At 44.2% G+C, this 23,255-nt stretch overlaps 1 protein-coding gene across 1 annotated transcript in view; it reads right to left on the bottom strand.

Annotated features, from left to right (window-relative positions):
• ece2a (endothelin converting enzyme 2a) overlaps window positions 1–23,255 on the bottom strand; it is a 297,773-nt gene that overhangs the window by 175,592 nt on the left and 98,926 nt on the right. Inside the window, 1 exon segment of the mRNA XM_068041679.1 lies at window positions 17,336–17,598. Within this exon segment, the coding sequence (XP_067897780.1) occupies window positions 17,336–17,598 (263 nt within the window).

Raw genomic sequence — 23,255 nt, 5'->3', positions numbered from 1 at the left:
GGATGCATCAAGTTCCTGAAGGCGTTCAAGGAGAAAGGGGACCGGGCGCCACTGTCGATCCTCACAGCGGAGCCGCTCTTCACGCTTCCGTCACAACGGGACCGGGTGGTGACGATTCACCTCTACAACCCCCATGTTCCTGTGGTGGATGTACTCACATTTCTCGCCAGGTACGTCGAGGTGGCCGGCAGCAGCACTGATGTCAAGGACCCCTTTGGGATTTGGACCAGCAAGCGGCAGGCCAAGGTGACCGTGAAGGTCGATCCCAGTGGAGCCATCATCCACCCTCCCTCCAGCTTCGCTATTGGGGGAAGTCGAGGCTTCTTGGTCTACGCTGGGCAGCCCAGAGTTTGCCGCACCTGTGGCAAATCTGGTCACATGGCAGCCAACTGCAGCACGGGTGTTTGCAAGAACTGCAAGGAGGAAGGCCATCAGACCAAGGACTGTAAGCAGACTAAGTGTTGCAACTTGTGTGGTGCGGCAGGCCATCTCTACAAAACCTGCCCCAAATGCTGCCTCAGTTATGCTCAGGCGGCAAGATCCAAGGAAAGGCCGGGAGAAGGTTCGACGAAGGCGTCCGGTGTTCGAAAGGAGACCAGCAACCTTCTCCGCAGTGAGGAATTTCAACCTGAGAAGGAGCAGGAAGGGGAGGCAGCTGAAACCAGCGACCCAGCACCTACCCAGCGCCTGGAAACCCCTCCGCCACAGACAGAATCAATGGAGGAGGAGGCAGCAGATGGACAAACAGGTCAGTGGCAAGTGGTCCAGAGGAAAACCACAAAGAAAAAACACCCCAAAGTGGAACAGGCCAACACCCAAACCAGTGGCAAGAGGAGGCTATCTTCTGAATCAGACTGCAACAACTCCTCTTCACTAAACGGGGGAATGCTGGAACGACAGCCCCTTCAAAAGAGGCGGCAGAACTCCGAGATGGATGATAAAGCATCCCGGCCCCCGGGCACTGGAAGCTGTGATGGGCCCAGCGTACCCCAACCCCAATGCGCCACACGCAACGACGTGGCCAACACATCTCAGCTCCGGGCCACCAGGAGCAAAGACACGTCTGGCGCACCTCAGTTCCGGGAAGCCGGGAGCAGTGATGTTTTCGAGGAGGAACAGATGGAAGCAGCTGAGGACAACCCAATCCTCTCTGCCTACAAGACCCCCCCCCGATGTCACCCGAGCGGAACAAACACTGCATGAAAAAGCAGGAGGGGTTTCTGAGCCCAACCAATGTGAAACTGCTTGCGCACACAATGGGTATGCAGGAACATCCCGAAGGACTGGGACTAGCGAGGACAAATGGTATGGGAAGCAACAACTAATTTTGAATAAAAAATGGGTGTAAGAATTGCTTCCATTAATGTGCGTAGCATTAAATCTACTACGCGATGTGTTTCAACCTTGGATTACCTTGCCAAGGTCAAAGCTGACCTACTGTTTCTGCAGGAGTGTGGAATACACACCTCAGCACCTACAGGCAGTGGTCGCGACGGTGGTCCCACGGGCCATCGATCTGGTCGGGGGTTAATGATTGCCGTTCCTCCGGCCTGGGTATTCTGCTGCGGGGAGGTAACTTCACCATCTCCGAAGTTAAGGAGGTGGTGGGCGGCCGCCTCCTCGTAGCAGACGTGATGTACAACAACGCTCCGCTCCGGTTGATCAACGTGTACGCCCCGGTACAACGCAGCGAGCGGCTGACCGTCTTCCAGCAGCTCCCACTGCTGCTGGCGACGTCCAGGCTGGTCATCCTAGGCGGTAACTTCAACTGCATCATCGATGCGGCTGGACGATCCGGCAGTGACGACAGCAAACTGGACGCTACGTCCAGATTCCTAATGGAAACAGTTAAAGATGCCAAACTGCACGACGTCTTCAGCAAACCTGCAGACGGAGCGCAGCGCAGATACACATGATCAAGATCGGACAGGTCTGCCCGTTCCAGGATTGACTTCCTGTTTGTGTCCCGTGCTGTCACGGTCGGATCCACCGACGTCAAGCCGGTGTTCTTCTCCGACCACTGCCTCTTACTGGCCGACTGTCATGTACAGGATGACCAGCAGGTTGGCAGAGGGACGTGGAAGCTCAATGCTACACTGCTGACCCCAGAGAACGTTGAGGAACTCAAAAGGGATTACAAAGGTTGGAGGACTGTGAAACCCCTCTTTAAGTCTCCAGTTCACTGGTGGGAAGCGATCAAGGAGAACATCAAGAGGTTCTTCATCCACAGAGGTGTTCAGAGGGCGAGAGAGAGACAGAGGGAAATGTCCTGACTCCAGAAAATTATGCAAAATCTACTCCGGTTGCAGTCAATGGGGGTCGAGGTCAAAGAGGACCTCCAAGAGGTGAAGAGCCAGCAGGCCTCGCTCTTTGCCAAGGAGGCCTCCAAGATCATCTTCCGGTCCAGAGTCCGCTCCATCGAGCAGGATGAGACGTGCTCGCGTTACTTCTTCCAAATGGTACACACAGAGAGCTCTGTTATCAGCAGCCTGAAGGAAGAAGATGGCTCGGTAACGTCTTCGCAGTCTGACATACTAAGGATCAGCAAATCCTTTTATGCTGGGCTGTATGACGCGAAGCCCACAGACAGCAGAGCCTCCCAGTCCTTCCTGTCATCTATCACAGAGGTCTTAGATGACAGCAGGAGGGAGAGATTGGACAAGCCGCTAACTCTGGACGAGCTGACAAAGGCCGTCGAGTCCTTCGAGACAAGTAAAACTCCCGGGAGCGACGGCTTACCGGTCGAGTTGTACTCGGCCCTGTGGGACTGGGTCGGCCCGGACCTGCTGGAAGTATACGAGAGTACGCTCCTGGCCGGCAGCATGTCAGAATCCATGAGGAAAGGCATCATCACCCTCATTTACAAGCAGAAGGGGGAGAGGGCAGAAATCAGAAATTGGCGGCCCATCTCACTGCTTAATGTTGACTACAAGGTTCTGTCCAAAGTCATAGGCAGTCGAGTCAAGTCTGCTCTGGAGCTGGTGATCCACCCCGATCAGACCTGTACTGTACCCGGCAGGAAGATCTCTGATAGTCTCGCGCTACTCAGGGATACGATCGCCTACGTACGGGACAGGAGGGTGGACACTTGCCTCATCAGCCTGGACCAGGAGAAGGCTTTTGACAGGATATCACACACATACATGATGGATGTGCTCTCCAAAATGGGATTTGGGGAGGGAACCTCCAATTGGATCAAATTTCTCTCCACAAACATCAGTCGCGCAGTCTCAATCAATGGGTGGGAATTAGAACATTTCCCGATCCAATCTGGTGTCAGGCAGGACTGTCCTCTCTCCCCTGTCTTGTTTGTTTGCTGTATCAAACCTTTTGCTGAGTCCATTAAGAAGGATGCGGGCATAAGAGGGGTGACAATCCCTCTTGCAGAGGCACTCAGGTCAACGCCTCCCTGTACATGGACGGCATCGCCATCTTCTGCTCGGATCCATTGTCCATTTGCAGACTAATGAGCATCTGCAACCAGTTCGAACTGGCCTCGGGAGCCAAAGTAAACCGCGGCAAAAGTGAGGCCATATTCTTTGGGAACTGGGCCTACCAATCCTTTGTCCCATTCGCCGTCAAGTCAGACTACCTGAAGGTGCTGGGGATATGGTTCAGAAGGCTCAGGGCATGCGGCAAAACCTGGAAGGAGCAAGTAGCCAGGGTACACCATAAACTGAGCATGTGGGAGCAGCGATCTCTCTCCATTGTGGGTAAGAACCTGGTCATCAGGTGCGAGATGCTCACATTGTTGCAGTATATGGTTCAGGTCTGGCCCATACCCCACTCCTGTGCCATGGAGGTCACCCGAGCCATTTTTCACTTTATCTGGAGATGCAAAATGGACTGTGTCCAGAGGGACACAATATTCAAATCACCGGATAAGGGCAGAAAAAACATACCCAACGTCACCCTCATCCTGATGACCATCTTGGTGTGCGGCTGCATCAAGCTGTGTGTAGAGCCACAGTATGCAAACACCAAGTGTCACTATGTGCTGAGGTTCTATCTGTCTCCAGTGTTGCAAAGGATGGGTCTGGTCACATTGCCGCAGAACGCTCCATCCAGTTGGACCGTGCCGTACTACCTATCCTTCGTGGAAAAGTTTGTGCGGGAAAACACCTATGACCACCAATCCATCAGGCAGTGGTCTGCATGGAATATCCTCAAGGCCGTACAAGATAAGGAGATGGTGGATCCTGTCGGATGGTTCCCCGAGCAGACTGCCAAAGTCATTTGGCGGAATGCCTCATCACCAGAACTTTCAAACAAGCACCAAGATGTAGCTTGGCTGGTGGTGAGAAGAGCCCTCCCCGTCAGATCCTTCCCGCACGCCCGAAGTCTCACTCCCTCCGCACAATGCCCCCACGGTGGCTGTGGTGGGGAAGAGACAGTTGCCCACCTCCTTCTGGAATGTGTTGGCCATTATTGGGACGTCCATTGCTGAGGCTGTGGCCAGCAGAAAGGCTCAATCCAGTGGATAGTATCCTCACACCTCGCCTTCCTTCTCACATCCCACCTTCCCCCTCATCCCACACTCTGGTATTTTACAAGCAGCAGAGCAGCAGATGGTATAAGCATGCACCTCTTACTATTCCCCCACACCACAACTTTATCCTTGTGCCTTTCTCCTTTCAAATAACTGTAGTGCAACCTGGCCAGGCAGTGGAGGAACAGCAAGAAAACAGTGATGATAAAGACATAGTGCCCTCATGTGATTTCAGACTTGCAGCCACCAACTCATATATTGACACTGCACAGAATTTAAAAGATATCATAGAGGTGGGATCTGCACATGGTGAGACACCTGGTACTAGTGGCTTGTATCCAGGGCAGGAGGCAAAGTAATGCAAGTGCCAGCTTGTGGGTGGGCAAGGTCACACATGAGTTCCGTTGCAGAGGACTCAAATGAGCCCTTCAATGGAGGAGCTGACAGAAGGCGGCGATGAGTAAGCAAACCAAAATGCTTGGTGTAATGCGAAACCTGCCAGAAAGCCTGTGGTCAATATCAAGGAACATGGAGGGGTCTAGCACCAACTTGACACAGGGTTTTATGCAAAACTTGGAGCCCATCCTTTCCAGCATGCATGTGGTGTCCAACTCCACCAGCACATTTGTGGACACAACCATGAGGCAGCATCTGATGGATGATGTCTCAATTTCAATTGCAGCACAAGCAGCTTCCACCAGAAGTACGAGTGCTGCAATGAAAGCTCAGACTGTGCAAAGGGGCTTGCAGGGTGTCACAGCAATCCAACAATTTGTCCTTCAACAGTGGTGCTGTCCAGGAAAGTGGTAATGGCTCCATGGAGCACAAACCCCTGTCCTCTCTCAGGAAGACAGCATTCATCCTCCCACCCCTGCCACTCCACCAGTGCCCTTGCTGTTGATTGTCAGCCTGCCAGCCCAAATTGTTGCCGTCAATGTCAAGACGGTGTAGTACACAACCAGGCTTTCTTAGCTCAGAGTTGCCTTGAGGTCATACTGAAAGGCCATCTGTAGTCTGTCCTATTGACAGTCAACAACCATCTACCAGCCCATGCTGCAACCACTGGAGTAGCACTGTGTAGGAGCACTAGGGATGGGCAAAGGCACACGGAAGGCACACAGGGAATGCACAAGAATGATTAATTGACTTTTGTATGTAAAATTAAATGGTTTATAAATTTTGTTAGGAATGTTTATTTTCTGGTGGCTTTTAGTTTTGTATTGTGGCCAAGCAGTCGCTGTGATTCTCAGTGACAGAGGGAAGGCAAGGTGTGGGACTGTTCGTGAATGGGGATTGGGGTTGCGGTTTCTGCTTTTGCATTCAGATGAGTTCTTCACGGTCAGCCCAGCTAAAAAGGGGACTTCTTCCTCCTGTTCCTCACCCACCCCCACTTCTCCTCCTGTGTTGCTCACCTGTATAGCTGGTGGTAAGGCTGTCCCCTTATTATGGCAAGGTTGAGCAGCTTGCAGCTGACTACCATGAATTTTGACATCTGCTCTGCCAATAACTGCAGGGCTTCTCCAGAGCAGTCAAGGTAGTCAAAGTGCTGTTTCAGCACACATTCTATCACATTTCGTGAGCCAGCATGGCTTTCATTGTATGCATGCTGCGCACATGTGCATGGGTTGCGCACTGGAGTCATCAGCCAAGTGGTCAGTGAATGGTTGGTTTGCCATGGTGGCTCAAATGTAGCTGGCACAGAGGACCGTCATAGAATCAAGACAACATGACTGCTGCCAGGATACCCGGCATTGACCTACATGATTTGTTTCCTACAGTCACACATCAGCTGGACATTCAGGGAGCTGAATCCGTTTTTGTTGTGGTATAGGAAAGAGTTGATATGTGGTGCCCACAAAGTGATATGCGTGCAGTTTGTGGTACCCTGCACCATGGGGAAGGCTGCAATCCTAGCAAAGCCATGTTGTGCTCTCCCCACCTGTTTCTCTCTGCCAACAGAGAATGAAACGTAGTTAGCTCTCAATGAACACGGAGCATTAGTGACCTCGCTCATGCAAAAGTGGACGCAAATTGTGAGATGTTGCAAATATGTTCAACAGCAGCCTAGAAGGAGCCAGGTGCATGAAAGTTCATGGCCACTGTAACCTTCACAGCCACTGGCAATGTGTTCCATGTCCTGCTCTGAGGATGCAGTTGTGGCTGCAACAGTGGCAGATTTCAGTGAGGATGCTCTTACTGAAGTGCAGCCATCTCATACATTGTTCCTCACTGAGGTTCAGGTTAGGAGAATTGCTCCCTGAGCAGATATGGCTTCATACTGAGAGCCCTTCTTTCCCCCCAGCTCCTTCTTCCAGCAGTTTCCCTTGCTCAGTGTGAAGTCTGCTCATTCTCCAATTCAGGCTGTATTCCAAGGAGAAAGCCTACTACTGCACCCATGTCTGGGAATAACAGGTTTGTACAGAAGTGAAGTCAGCTAAAACTCCTTGACCACGTGCCATCTAATTCCCTGTAGACTTTGGCAACTGCCAACAACTGTAAAAAGCCCCAAATAGTTGTAGAATCGAAGCAACAGCCAGAAGAAATCAACCAAAAATGAACCTGTAAGTAGTTGATGATCCCTTTAAATAGTGTTGGTGGCAGGTCCTGCCTGCTGCTAAATGCATTGTTACAACCAGGTGAGAAAGGGTTCTAGGGGTTCCCTCTCAGCCTTTGCCTGGTTTAACCGTAACAGTGTTTAATTTTAAAAACATCGTGTTTTAGCTCCCCCTCAGTGAATCCTTGTTCACTGTTTTCCAATTGTAAGGCAAAGAAATCAGACAGGTTTTCTTAGATTTAAACAAGAAAGATGGAAGTTTATTAACCTTAAGGTCTAATTCGGTTAACGACTACAAATACGCGACGCGACCACGCTAGCATGCATACGCGATAAACACACACACAGATAGAGACTGAAAAAATAGGAAGAATAAAGGGGAGATATTTGAGGCAACAGCAGGGTTGTAATTACAGTCCTTTGAGTCCGATGTGGAGTCTTTGGTTGCCAGTAAGTCTTGCCGTTTGTTGGGGCCCAGTGAACGCTTTAACTTGTTTTGATGTAGGAGTCTTTCCTCTCTTGAGGTTTAAGTGACTTCAGTGGGTCCGGAGACTTGTGAGAAAGCAAGAGAGAGCCAGCCAGTAGAGAGGCTCTCTTGTTCCAGGTTCAGTTGCAATCTGCAGTCTGTCTTCAGACTGTCCTGTGTGTAGTTCAAAAAAAACCTGGGCCAGTAGGTTAGTCATGTGGCCAGCTGGTTTAACCATTCCTGCGTTTGTGGATTCTCCATCTTAGCACTCACTGGAATATGAGCTTTTACATCTTCAATGTCTGGTGATCAAAATCCATTTGGGTTAATTGGACCAGGGAGTAGTTGCTTTGTCTCTCTTAGCACTCTCTCTTAAGATGCAAATGTCCTCCAGCCAAATGTCTGGTGATCTTTTTAAACAAGTCATTTCTTCACTCCAGCAACAGTTTAAAATTAATGTTCATATGACAAAATTAATATGCCTCATTTTTGGCAGGTGTGGGTCTTCATGACACATACACACCCAGCGGAATGAAATGATATTTTTTAAAAAGAGCATTTCATTAAAAGCGACCAGAGAGAAGATAAGCACGGGAAAACACGCATGCATCTCTCTCATTCATTCAGAAATCCTAACAGTTGTTACAGCCTGTCTTTTCTTGGTAGCAGTGCTGCTTTAAACTGCCCTTTTTGGCATCCCAGTAAACGTGTGGTTTTTGGGGAGATTTTTCAGTTTGCACATTTCCATGACTGCCTCGAGTGTCTTTATTCTTGTTGAGGTCTGCAGGGGGAGGGTTAGATTTAATTAGCCCTAGATTGGAGTTCTACTCATGGATAGCGGCAGTGGGCGGTTCCATTCTGAAATCTCTTTCAATGCTTTGATGAGTCATGCAAGGGCTTTTCACCGTAGGGGATGGTTGGTTCGCCCTTTTTCCTGACTGTGGGGGCATTCTTTGCTAATCTTCCCTTTGTCCTTTGGGACACTCCTGCTTGCAGGTATTTGTCCAGATTCTGCTGCACTCCCCTGCGGCACTTTGGCAAGGTGAAGGCATCATCCTCATGGTTTCTCTGACCTCTTGAGGACTCTGTCTCTGCAGGTTCCTGTAAATGTTGTTAGCAACTCTGCTGGGGTGCTTCTCGTGTCTGCATTTACATAGGACGATGTGGGGTCCAACTTTTCAAATATTTCGGGGTTGGCTGACCAGACAGTAGGGGTTTCCATTTGGGATTCCTCCCGGACTTCCTTTAACCTGTCCTCTTGGTCCATTTTTCCCCTTCCCTTTCTAAACTTTTGCCAGCATTGTGCCTGTCTGTCCCCTTTTGTTCTCAGCAGGGGTCCCTTACAGTTCACTAGCCCTCTGTTGGAGGGTCCTCCTCACACCAGTACAGGACTTAGGGGTGCAGGTTTCACTGTAGGTTGGGGTTTCCCCTCAACCTGGCACATGTATCAAGTTCTGCAGTACTCCACCACATTTTTGTTTTGGCCAGCAAACTGCTGTCTTATGTAGGCTTTGGTCTTTTGTATACTGCCATGTACAGCCACTGTAGTCTCGTGGGCCCTTTTTAATATTTCCCTGCACCTCTGCGGCACCACTAACTGGTGAACTACTGTCCACTCCTTGCTCACAGGTCTGTGAGGGGAACTCCATTTCCTCAGCAGTACCTCATTCTCTAAATAGTAACAATCAGGGACTCCCTCTGCTTCAATTTCAGACTGGGCAGCCTGTGCTAACTCTGTCAATACTAGGTCAGCTCGCTGAGCCTCAGCTAGGGAAGATTCATTTAATTAATTCCCTGGGTCTTCTAACTTTCCAAAGAAAGGCTCAGACAGACAGACCTCATGGTCATTTGCCTGCAGTGCCAATTCAGTCTTCTCTAGGGGAGCTGGTTTGATCATGACCTGATTCATTACACATTCAGGAAAACTGCAGGGGACCGTCTCCTGCCACTGCCCTGTCACTCTGACCTCCTGCGGGCTCTCTTTCACCACTGGTGAAACAACCACCTTCATCCCCACCAGATCATTACCTAAGAGCAGGTCAACTCCGTCCAGAGACAAACTAGGGACAATCCCAAAACTAGGTCGCACTCCGAGTACACCCGGTGTAAAGGTACAGGCATAGGCTTCGGGTATTAGTTCATATGCCCTGAGGATAGTATTTTTGTCAGTTCATAACTTGATGAACTCTCATCTGGCAACAAGGAATAAACCTCATGGGCTTTTCTGGTTAGCTTGTTTGAAATAAAAAAGAGGCCTGGTCACAGCTGGCCATTTTAGCTGCCTTGCCAGTTTCTCAAAGGTCACAGAAATTTTTCTACATCTTCTTTATTGAAGTTTGGGATTGGTTGAGCTAGTTTTAACAATTCTGCACCCAGTCCTGAATTACGCTCCTTCATATTGGCTATGCTTTCACTGGGATTACTCTGTCGCTCCCTAGTTAATTCAAGCCACTTCAGCTCTCTCTTTGCATTCCTTCCAGAATATTCTTTCTCTTTCCTGTCTCTCCTGTTCCTTCTCCTGTCTTTCTTTTTCTTCACCTTCCTTCTGGAAAACTCTGTTTCTCCCTCTCCTGCCCCTCTCTTTTTCCTGTCTCTCTCTTTCTCTTTCCCTGTCTTCTAATTCAAGTTTCCTTTCTTCCAATTGTAGCTTTGCTAGCAGTACCCTGTCTGGGTCTGCTTCTAACCCTGTTTCTACTTCTTCAGATTCATGGGAAAAATGGTTAGTCACTAGTCTTAGGAGTTCAGGCTTTCTAGTCTTGGCACTTAGTGATCCCACACTGCTCAGCCATTTTCCTCCTACATAGACAGTGCTTTTAACTTATCCCAAGTTACTTCACCCTGGCATGGGGATCTACTAGTTGCAGACATATTAGTATTCAAGCACACACAATCACAAGACAACCTGTATTGAAATCTTGCTCTTTTTTGATTGGGAACAATTTGGCTTCCCACTTCCAATTTCTCTCGTTTGTCTGTGGGTAAAATCCAGGACAGTGACCCCAAATTTCTGTTATGACCAGGTGAGAAAGGTGTCTAGGATTCCCGGTCAGCCTTCACCTGGTCTTACCTTAACAGGGTTTAATTTTAACCGCAACGTATTTAGCTCCCCCTTGCTGAACCCTTGTTCACTGCTTTACAATTATAAGGCAAAGAAACCAGCCAAACAGGTTTTCTTAGGTTTAAAGAAGAAAGGTGAAATTTATGAAACTTAAATTTAAACTCTAATTCGGTTAATGCCTATGGATACACGACGCGCCCATGCTAGCATGCATACGCGATACACACACATGCAGATAGAGACAGAAAAGAGGAGAAGAAATAAAGTGGAAAAGTTTGAGGCAATGTGTGAAGAGGTTTTTTGTTAAGGTTCTTCAAGCTCATTGTAGGGTCCTTGATTGTAGGTAGATCTTGCTTTTCATTGGGGCACAGTATTCTTCTTAAACCTTGTTTGCTGTGGGATACTTTTCTCTCTTGGGGTTCATGTGTCTTCAGTGGATTTGGAGTTCTGTGAGAAAGAGATGGGAGCAGACAGACAGGAGGTGTCTTTTTCAGTCCAGGAGCATTCTGCAGTCCGTCAGTTCAAACTGTTTGTACAATTCAGAAAAACCGGGTTGCCAAGCAGGCTAGTCACGTGACCAGCTGGTCTGACTACGTCTGTTTGTGGATTCAGCCATCCCAGCAGTCATCCTGAAATTTGAGCTCCCTCACCTTCAATGTCTGGTACTCAAAGTCCATTGTGGGTTAAATTGGATAAGGGAAGTAACCCTTTTGTCTCCACAAGCACTGTCTGTTAATATGCAAACGCCTTTCCAGCCAAGAGCCTGGTGATTTTTTTTTAAACAAGTCCTTTCTTTACTTTAGCAACTGTTTTCAAATCAATGTTCATACGACAAAGTTAATATGCCTCATTCTTGGCAGGTGGGGGGACTGCATGACAATCAGAATCGATTGAAAATTTGCAAATAATGACTATTTTAAAAGAATATATCAATCCTACTTGAAGATGTTAAAGTAAAAGAATACTGGTCATATTGTTGCCTTGAGAACCAGACCGTTGGACATACATTGATATTCCTTAGATTCACTGAACAATGTTCATGACAGACAAAAAATTCTCAGACTGAAAATATTTGCTCTTTTTCTCGTCTGCCTTTAATAATTTTTATGTTGTTTGCTTTGGGAGTGCTATTTTCTGCAAATCACCTTGCTTTACCATCGTTGATCACAGAAATCTGTGATAGAAATAACAGACATGGGGTCAAAATGAAAGGATAGGCCCAAAGGAATGTTTTTCCCGAACAGTCACATTAAATATCAACCTTCTAATAATTCTAATGAATCCTTCTTAAACAACAGCACGTACAAATTGGGTTAACAAATGAGGATAAGCTACATTCAAAAAATAAAAAATGACCCCCTCGATCCATTGATCTTCTCTGCTTGTGCTGCTTTAAAGCTGAGATCTCACAGATGAAAAATCTGTTCCAACGCACTATATCACCAAGAGTCTGACTATCTTTTATTGATCTTTTGAAGCTAGATTTGAAATCTGGGGAGAAATTGCAGCAACCTAACATCATTTACCATTTCCATTTCACCTGAACTGTGAATATATTTTGCTGCAACAATTAAACACATCTTCCATCTTTTTTGATCTACTGTTAGAAACTGTTCCAGATATTGTTACATGTATTTACCAGGAAGGGCTGAATAAGAGAAAGTAAACATTTAAAAGCGGTAACTGTTCTCCCCAGGAAAGACTCGATTCGTAGAGTTTAGAAAATAAATGGGATTCTTGAGGTGAAATCTCATGCAGAGAGTGGGGATGTGCACAGAATACTAATGTGTCTATGCTGACAGATAACATGCTGCCTAATTATCACATCCCCAGCAAAGCGAATAGCAGATGAAATGCTCACTCCCTGCAGGGGCTTGCTGACATCATCCCTTAAAGTACATTGTGTCGATGCTTTTATCTGCGAGTGCCACTGGGAGACCCTGACGGACACTGTTTGAGATTGTCTGATATTATTCAGAATATAAAGGGAGTGAGACTTGACTTGGATGAGAACTGAGAATCAAGGCATCAAGCCACATGACAATCAAAATGATTTGACACAACACATTCACACTGATCAAAAAAGTGAAAAAAAAACAATTACAGATCCATTCTTAAACACCAATGTTTTGCCTTTCTATATGTCTGGGCTCATTAAGGTGAGGCGTGACAGTTCTGGAACTTGAAGAATTTTTCACTCACCGTGTATTTACAGCATGAAAACATTCTAAGTGAGATGCAGGATGGAACCATTTCTTTGATGGTCTAATGTTTTTCTCCCAGTTTTCTCCTCTGTTCTTCTGAAGGTGCTTACTGTTGCTGAGGTATTACATTTTGGTACCTCAGCCTAGTGATCATTTCTCATGTGCAAGCCTGGGCAGTGAGTAATGCCCAGTTTGATCTTGTCCTCACAATAAGTTCACATAGGCACATTTTTCAGCAGAGGTCAATGGACGGCAATCAGGACTGAAAGCCCTGGCTGATTACTCTTCTCCTTCACACGGAAGTGTTCTGTCCAATTGTAGCAGCTTATCACTGTTCCTACTGAAATCAGTTAATAGCACAGATTGCAAATCAAATATGGAACCTTCCTGTCTATATGACTACAGGCCAGTAGTCAGTTTAACCTCAATGGTGGGAAAGCTTTTAGAAATGATAATCCAGACCAAAAATAACAGTCACTTGGACAAGTGTGGATTATTTAAGGAAAGCCAGCACGATTTGCAAAAGTTAAATCCTGTTTAACTAACTTGATAGAGTTTTTTGATGAGGTAACAGAGAGGCTTGATGAAGGTAATATAGTTGATCTGATGTACATGGACTTCCAAAAGGCATTTGATAAAGTACCACATAATAGGCTTGTCAGCAAAGCTGAAGCCCATGGAATAAAAGGGACAGTGGCTTCATGGATGCAAAGTTGACTAAGTGACAGGAAACAGCAGTGGTGAATTGTCGTTTTTTGGATTGGAGGAAGGCGCAGAGTGGCGTTCCCCAGAGGTTGGTACTGGGACCACAGCTTTTCCTGATATATATTAATAGCGTGGACATGGGTATACAGGGCACAATTTCAAAATCTGCAGATGATACAAGACTTGGAAGTATAGTGAAGCAAGGAGGAAGTGAAGAGGACATAGCCAGGCTGGTGAAAAGGGCAAACATGTGACAGATGAAATTTAATGTACAGAATTATGAAGTGATACATTTTGATAGGAAGAATGAAGACAGGCAACATAAAATATAAGGTACAATTATAAAAAGGGTGCAGGAACAGAGAGACCTGGAGGTATAAGGACACAAATCGTTGAAGGTGACAGAGCAGGTTAACAATAAAAGCAAAATACTGCGGATGCTGGAAATCTGAAATAAAAACAAGAAATGCTGGAACCACTCAGCAAGTCTGGCAGCATCTGTGGAATGAGAAATAGAGTTAACGTTTCGGGTCAGTGATTCTTCTTCGGAACTGACAGGTTAACAAAGCGGTTAAAAAGGAATACTGGATCCTGGGCTTTATAAATAGGGCCATAGAGTACAAAAGCAAGGAATTTATGGTGAAACGTTATAAAGCATTGGTTTGGCCTCAGCAGGAGTATTGTGTCCAATACTGGGCACCACACTTTAGGAAGAATGTGAAGGCATTAGAGAGGATGCGGAAAAGATTTACAAAAATGGTTCCAGGGAAGAGGGACTTGAGCTGCGTAAATATATTGGAGAAGCTAGTGTTGTCCTCCTTATGGAAGGTTGAGAGGGGTTTTAATAGAGGTGTTCAAAATCATGAGCAGTCTGGACAGAGTAGATAAAGAGAAACTGTTCCGATTGGTGGAAGGGTTGAGAACAAGAGGGCACAGATTTAAGGTGATTGGCAAAAGAACCAAAGGTTACGATCTGGAATGCACTGCCTAAAAGGATGGTGAAGACAGATTCAAAAGTGGCTTTCAAAAGGGAATTGGATAAGCATCTAAGGGGAAACAAATTTCAGGGTTACAGGGAAAGGGTGACAGATTGGGACGAGATAAGTTGCTCTTGCAGAGAGTCTGCATGGGCTTAACGGGCTGAATGGCCTCCTTCTGTGTTGTAACCATTCTATGATGCTATGACTAGGTACCAAAGTGGGTGCTGAATTTACCCACTAAGCCATTGGGTAGGTTTTCCTTTTAAAAAAAAAAATCTTGATTATATTCATCAATACAGAAATGACTTGAAAGTCTCAGTAGGCATGTAAAGGTAATGGGTTTAATTAAATATTTAAAAAAGAATAAGGTTTAATAATAGACTGAAGGCTCTAATTTCCTGGCAACTAAAGCAGTTTGCAACGAATGAAATTGACAATCACAGCTGTGAAACTTCAGCTTCCAACCACCTACAATCACTGAACCTTCAAACAAGAAAATAAAGTGCAAAATGGAAAAAGACGACCATTTGCTGCATGCAGCCCCCTATTTTAGCAGTGATGTAAAATTAAAAATATAATATCCTGAGGGCATGAATAACCTGGTTGACAATTCCCATGAATAAAAAACACTGCTAAATTCTCCCTGGCTACAAATCTTAACTAGTTGCAGTTCACAGATAACATTCCTGTGGTTTCAGCACGATCAGAATCACAGTGCCCTATGAAGTAACTGGTTCACCTGTGCCTAACTTTTGCATAAACTTCAAATCCTTTCAAAACAGACTGCCCTTGAAGGGGATATAGCATGAATTATCTTTGATAAGAATATATTTTACATATTTACACTCTGTAGGAAAAAGGTTTTTTGATTTCCAACTTTGGTTGTACCCAAAAGGACAGGCTTAAGATGAGCTGTGCTAAAGATCAAGAATAAAGAGCAGGCAAATTCAGAACCAGAATGCTATTTTGATCCAGGGATTTCTGGAATTGCCACATTCAAACTCCAGGTGCCTTAGAGTTAAACCCTTTAAACCAATTGATTGAGACGAGGCTCTTGGACACACAATTTCTCTATCATCGGACCTCGACTCTGAACAGCATTGCAAAGAGTGAGAAGTTTCCAAGGAAGGTCCTGAAAACTGGATAGAGAGGGTTCAGAAACCCTGGTTACAGAGCTAAGAACAGTGGCAGTCACTGGAAACTTGTGAAAGGAGAATTAAAACCTAATCATGAAATTATGCCACTGGGAAGCTTGAGGCTCAGAAGCACCTTCACCAACTCTGAATTTGGAAGCACTGGGCATTCGGTCAAGGAGTTACACAGGAAGTGAGCTCAAGGTACCTTTGAAATGCTAAGAAGCAACTGCAATCTGTAATAAATGGGTAAAGAAGATCGCAAACACGTTTAATTTTCACCTACTGGCTAGGAGATAGGATATAATCTGCATGTTGAATGGGTTGAATTCTAGTCGAACTGCGTGCAATTCTGGTCGCCACACTACCAGAAGGACGTGGAGGCTTTGGAGAGGGTACAGAAGAGGTTTACCAGGATGTTGCCTGGTCTGGAGGGCATTAGCTATGATGAGAGGTTGGATAAACTCGGATTGTTTTCACTGGAACGACGGAGGTGGAGGGGCGACATGATAGAGGTTTACAAAGTTATGAGCGGCATGGACAGAGTGGATAGTCAGAAGCTTTTTCCCAGGGTAGAAGAGTCAGTTACTAGGGGACATAGGTTTAAGGTGAGAGGGGCAAAGTTTAGAGAGGATGTGCGAGGCAAGTTCTTTACACAGAGGGTGGTGAGTGCCTGGAACTTGCTGCCAGGGGAGGTGGTGGAAGCAGGTACGATAGCGACGTTTAAGAGACATCTTGACAAATACATGAATAGGATGGGAATATAGGGATATGGTCCCCGGAAGTGCAGAAGGTTTTATTTTATGCAGGCATCAAGATCGGTGCTGGCTTGGAGGGCCGAATGGCCTGTTCCTGTGCTGTACTGTTCTTTGTTCTAGAATATAGAAACACCTCTTCCCTTACCCTAAAAATGAAAGATTGGAAACAGCCACAAAATACCAAACAAGTAAAATAACTTGGGAGTGAAAATCCCAAAAAACCACATTTTCTGCTTGCAGTGGTTTTTCAATATCCAGCTTTTAACCTGAAGTGCAGAATACATGTGCTGAACTATGGCTTTTCTTTTAAGAAATGAACAAATTCCTAATTCAGTATGGAATAGACATGAGTTGGTGACATCAATATATGAAATTTGTCTTGTATCTGTACCCAAAAACATATCCTATTCTCATTTAATATTTTTGCAAACATGCAATCAACATTAAATGTAAGCAGTACTTTTATTGTATATTTTCTGAAAATTGAACACATATCATGGAGATTCAAGACCATTCCCTAATCACATCATCATGGTGTGTATGTGGGGGGCAGGAAATACATATTAGATTATAAATGAGGACGGTGAAAGGTTTGACTCTGAAGTATTGATTGATACCCAAATATAATCATCTACAATCTATCTTAAGCACAATGAGTTAGAATTCCCACTTTGCCTGATCTCTTGCATTAATATTGGTAGAGGATGGGTATAAAATGCAGAGAAAGGGATCTTCTACCAGGAGAAACCCTGTAGAAATTCTACACCAATATGTTGTAGTAATTACAATAAACTTGCATATACAGTTTGTTTTATTTTAAACAGGATTTATACAATACTCCTTCAAGCATATCTGAGCTTTAACAAGAACCAATCTTTAACAGCCTACATTATATTAATATCAAGCTCTATATCTGAGGAATTTGGCCTGTTAAATTTGTAAAGCTCACAAGGAAAGATGAAAATAAGCAAGTATCATTTGGGAAGGCCATAATTTCTGTGGTTTCCTGTGATACATTCCAAGGATCTGTTTCATCCACCATCATTGCATCAAGTGTATCTTTCTCCAGTACATCAAAACTTTCATTTTCAAACTCAAGTGCCTTGACATCCATAACCTTCCATTTCATACCTGAGCAGGAGGCATATTTGGAAGCCATTTTTTCAATGCAGACTGGTGAGAAATCGATGTTTGTGATTGATCTGTAACCGCTCATGAACATATCGTAACTCATAGAGCTATTTCCACATCCTAGAAACGAGAGAAAAAGAAGCATTTTAAGCCATTTATTGAAATTATGTCAACTGTCAGTTATGAGTAAACATGGAATTGAAGCAGAAATCATAGTTACCCATGTTGTATAGCATTTATATTTTACAGACGAGCATAAGAAATAGGAGCAGGAGTAGGTCATTTGGCCCCTCAAACCTGCTCTGCCATTCAATAAAATCATGGCTGATCTGATTGTGGCCTTAATGCCACTTTCCTGCCTGCCCCGCATAACCCTTCACTGCTTTGTAGATCCAAAAAGTTCAGCCTTGAATATATTCAATGACCCAATCTCCTCTGCTCTCTGGGGTAGAGAATTCCCAAGATTAACAACCCACTGAGAGAAGAAATTCTTCCTCATCACCTTAAATGGGAGACCCCTTATTTGGAAACTGTGCCCACTAGTTCTAGGTTCCCCCACAAGGGGAAACATCCTCTCAGCATCCATCCTGTCAAGACCCCTCAGAATTTTATATGTTTCAATAAGATCACCCCTCATTCTTCTAAATTCCAATGAGTATACGCCCAACCTGCTCAACCTTTCCTCATGAGGCATAGGCTTCATTCCAGGAATCAACCTAGTGAACCTTCTCTGAACTGCCTCCAATGCAAGTATATCCCTCCTTAAGTAAGATGATCAAAACTGTATGCCATACTCTAGGTGTGGTCTCACCAATGCTCTATACAGTTGTAGCAAGACTTCCCTACTTTTATACTCCATCCCCTTTGCCCTAATTGGCAACATTCCATTTGCCTTCCTAATTACTTGCTGGACCTGCATGCTAACGTTTTGTGATTCAAACACCTTTTGGAAATCCATGTGCATCGCATCAATGGCATTGACCTCATCAACCCTCTCTGTTAACATTTCAAAGAACTCAATCAAGTTAGTTAAACATGGTTTGCCTTTAACAAATCTGTGCTGGCTTTCATTAATTAATCCACATTTGTCCAAATGATTGTTAATTTTGTCCCGGATTATCATTTCAAAGAACAAAGAACAAAGAAAATTACAGCACAGGAACAGGCCCTTCGGCCCTCCAAGCCTACGCCGATCCAGATTTCGAAAAGTTTTCCCACCACCTAGCTTAAGCTAACTGCTCTGTAGTCGCTGGGCTTCTCCATAACCTTTTAAACAAGGGTGTAACATTTATAATTCTCTAGTCCTCTGGCACCACCTCTATATCTAAGTCGGATTGGAAGATTATGGCCAGTGCCTCCATAAGTTTTAACCTTATTTCCCTCAGTATCCTCGGATGCATCTCGTCCAGTGACTTACCAACTTTTAAGTACAGACAGATTTTTTAATACCTCTTCTTTATCAATTATTATCCCTTCCAGTGTCTCAACTACCTCCTGTTTCACTATAACTTCGACAGTATCTTCTTCCTTGGTAAACACAGATGCAAAGTACTCATTTAGTATCAGCCATGCCCTGTGCCTCCATGCGTAAATCTCCTTTTTGGTCCCCACTCGGCCCCAGCCCTCTTTTTGCTACCCTTTGACGATAGAAGTCTCTTGGATTCTCTTTTATCCTAGCTGCTAGTCTCTTCTCATTCTCTCTCTCAGCCCCTCTCATTTCTTTTCTCATTTCCCCTCTGAACACACCATATTCAGCCTGGATCTCACTTGTATTATAAATATAACAACTATCTTTTGCTTCCTTTTTCTGCTTCATCTTACTCTCCATCTCTTTTGTCATCCAGGGAGCTCTGGCTTTGTTTGTCCTACCTTTCCCCTTTGTCGGAATGTACTTTGACTTAGATACAAAATCCCATTGGCAAAGCTGTGTGGGTTTTGTCATCATACGCTATTTATGGCAATCCAACAGCATAGCACTGTACCAAAATATTAAATAGGGTTTGAAAGCAGATTTGTAAACTTTGCTACACAGCAAACTTCCATCATCAGCCAGTCCACCAAGAAACAAAGGGGGAAAAATATAACATGAAACTAGTGCACACAACGCGCCTCCTAGAAACCAGCAACAGAGAGGAGCAGTGCATAAAACCTTCTTTGCAAAGTATCTAATCTCCAATTCCTAGCAGATTTGAATTCCTATGATAATCCAAGCAAATAAGCTCTTAAATCCATAAGCATCCCTTTGAAACAGATACTCAAGTTTGTAAACATGAAATTATAAATAAATGATAGTTTCATGCATATCAAGTTGTCAAGTGGCCCTTTAAACCTTAGATTTTACTTATTTTTGTTCCTTATTAACTACTTTAATTAATATTTTTCACTATAATGCACATTATCATCCAAAATCCTGTATCAGATTTATTACTGTATGATCTTTATACAAGTTATTTATTCCATCTGACACTAAAACTTTCATTATCAGAAGAAGTTACTTCAATTGGAAATCCTATATAATCTTTCTTGCATAAGGTGTCAAAGTAGCAAATGTTTAATCTTTATTATGGAGAAGCTATTGGCCCAGGTTTTGCTGGAACAGGATATTTCGTGGTGTGCCCTGCTAGTTAGACCTGTTCATGCATGTTTAGGTTTTTAACTTTTTTTGCCCACAAAGTTTCTACAAGTGTAAGTTGATAACTGTGCGACGAGGGTAATCGGGACCTTGGTGAACAATGGGACTAATGGTATATCTCCTTAACCAGTGAGATTAAATGATCGAGAAACAAACAGAGGAAGGATTGAGAAGGAGGGTGAATTCAATGTCAAATCAGGTGCAGAAATAGAAATAATGAGAGGGGATAAGAATATTGGATTACATAGGATATATAGTACAGAAACAGGCCATTCAGCCCAACCAATCCATTTGTGCTCCAATCAAGCTTCCTCCCATCTTTCTCCATCTAACTATATCAGCATATTCCCTTCTCCCTCATATGTTTGTCTAGCCTTCTCTTAAATGCATCTATACTATCCACTTCAAGCACTAACTATGGCAGCAAGTTCAACATTCTCATCACTTTCTGGGTAAAGCAGTTTCATCTCAATTCCATATTTGATTTCTTGGTGAATCTTAGATTGACAGCCGCTAGTTTTGCACATCCCCACAAGTGGAAACATCATCTGTGTCTACTCCATCAAAACCCCATTCATAATTTTAAAGACCTCTGTTAGGTCACCCCTCTGTCTTCTCTTTCCAAGAGAAAAGATTGAGAGAGAGGGAGAAAAAGACAGAAATGAAAGTAACAAAAAAAAATTTAAATTACCTGGGCAATTTTCCACGTTGCGGGTCGATGCCAGTGTTGTCACTGTACTGGAACAGCTTGGCTAGCAGCGCAGCTAGTTCTGGAGCACAAGTCTTCAGCACTATAGCTGGGATGTTGTCAGGGCCCATAGCTTTTGCTGCATCCAGTGCGTTCAGCCGTTTCTTTATATCACATGGTGTGAATCGAATTGGCTGAAGACTGGCATCTATGATGCTGGAGACCTCATGAGGAGGCTGAGATGGCTCATCCACTCAGCGCTGCTGGCTGAAGATGGTTGTAAATGTTTCAGCCTTGTCTTTTGCATTATTGTGCTGGGATTCCCCGTCATTGAGGATGGGGATGTTTGTGGAGTTTCCTCCTGCGGTTAGATGTTTAATTGTCCACCACCATTCATGACTGGATGTGGCAGACCTGCACAACTTTGATTATACATTACCAACTTATAAAAAAGACAGTCACAACTTCAAGTTTGGTTAACGTTTTTAGGGTTGTCATTTTTATGTGAAGCACAAAGTCAGTTTCAGGTCAGTATCTAAGACTCAAATGTGTTTGCATACTGTTTTAAAAGATGTCATATGAGAGTTTTCCAAGTAACACAAAGTGCAGAGTAGTTAAGAGTTTCAGTGAGCCAACAGAATTTCCATTCATTTATGGATTGCATTCTATTTTACAGATATTGTAGTAATCTTTGGTAATCTATGGTTCTAGAAACATGTAAAGAACCATGTGAACACCAGTAACAAGATATTGGGGTACTAGGAGACAATGTCAGCAAGTGAGGATGGAAGTCACACATTCCAAAGGGCTTTAGTGATGAAGAAGCAGCAGCACACAATGAATAACTTTTTTATGGGCATTAAGGGTCAGGAATGGTAGCTGAAGACCTCGCTGCTGCTAGCAGAGGAATAGTGGCACCACAGGGCCTGTTGAGTCACTGCACCTCCTTCATGAATGCTCAATAAGGTCCTCATTGAGGTCCATATTCTACAACGCAATAAAGGTCAGTTTTAATGTACTTGGAGGCAGACTCCAAATAACATTTAAGTGAAGGATTCAGAGACCTTATGGCAGCATATTACTTTGTGTTCAAATAGAGCAGTGGCCAATGTGAGGACTCAAGCCCCAGAAACAGCATGGTATGACACAGCACCTTAAACTTTGCAATTACTGTTTACTTACAAAATGATTTGTTTCCACATTAAAAACACTGCTGAAGAATGAAGTAGCACTACTGAGGAATGGCTGTTTATAATTAAAAAACATCAATCAAAACTAATGAGACTATTGTGGCTGCTGAGACTGTGCTAGCTCTCATCTCCTCCTCCTCCGCCTGTGCCGTATATTTGGTTGTTTACCTTAACAGACACCCATGTAGCTTCCTTCGACAGCTATGTTGTGCAGTAAACTCCCATCACCACCAGTCTGTCAACTGCCTCCATGGAACATAATTGGAACCATTGGTTGTAGATGCCAAATGTTTGTTCAACAGTGTTCCTGCCTCTTATGTGTGTGTTGTGTTTTGGTGGATAGAGGAGTTGTGTAACCATAATTGTTCAAAACGTTGGTATACCTGCTCCAATCAACTGTCCAACATGTTTTCCCTGAAATAACAGGAAACCCATGACTCCCTTAAGATATTGGCATTTTGCACATTCCTTGTAAATGGCAAATTCTCACCTGCATAATGATTTGGAGGTAGTCACAAGTGGACAAGCGTGCAGCCAATCACGCTTCACATATTAGGCATGCCACTGTTACATTTTTGTATTCTTTTACCCTTTTTCACTTTCAATTATTTTTAGCTTCCATGTTTTAAACTACTTTGAAAGATGAGGACAAGTTCTAAGTTCTCTCCTAGTATTTTCACATGCTACCTGATACCCAAGATAACAAACAGAAAACCACTTAATAAATCACTTTAACTGCTGATTTTATCCTGTGCCCTCTTGGGATCCACCTTCTCTTCGGAAAACAGCAGAACAACCCTCCTTTAGACCTTGTTGTAGCCTGAACCACTGCATACATTTATTAAGCAGCAACTGAACAAGTGAATGGTAGCTGCAATGTGACATACTTTTACAGTAGTGTTTAAGCTTAGCTGGCTCCTCTTGTAATAAAAAATAATGAATAATTCACAACTTCTAAGCCAAGCTAAATTTTAATTAAGTTTCATGGATAGTTATTCTTTTCATTGCTCACCAACTACAAAAGTATCTAGTTACTTAACACTCTTCAGAAGTCTCAGACAAATTTACTTCAAGGATGACAAGATAGCTTATTTTTAAGAAGCCCAAGATGAAGTAGCTGCTTTGAAAAGGGCAGTCAGTTAAATTCCTCCAAAACAGTAACGGGAACCAAACATAACTTAAATAATTGTCTGTTCAATGCAAAAAGCTGTCAATCAGACAGATATCTGAACAAACCACAGCATGCATACGAACATATGAACATAGG

This window comes from Heterodontus francisci, chromosome 11 (assembly GCF_036365525.1).
Source record: "Heterodontus francisci isolate sHetFra1 chromosome 11, sHetFra1.hap1, whole genome shotgun sequence".
Classification (NCBI taxonomy): domain Eukaryota; kingdom Metazoa; phylum Chordata; class Chondrichthyes; order Heterodontiformes; family Heterodontidae; genus Heterodontus; species Heterodontus francisci.
The sequence above is the reverse complement of the archived record's forward strand: the minus strand, read 5'-3'. Positions and strand labels throughout refer to the sequence as shown.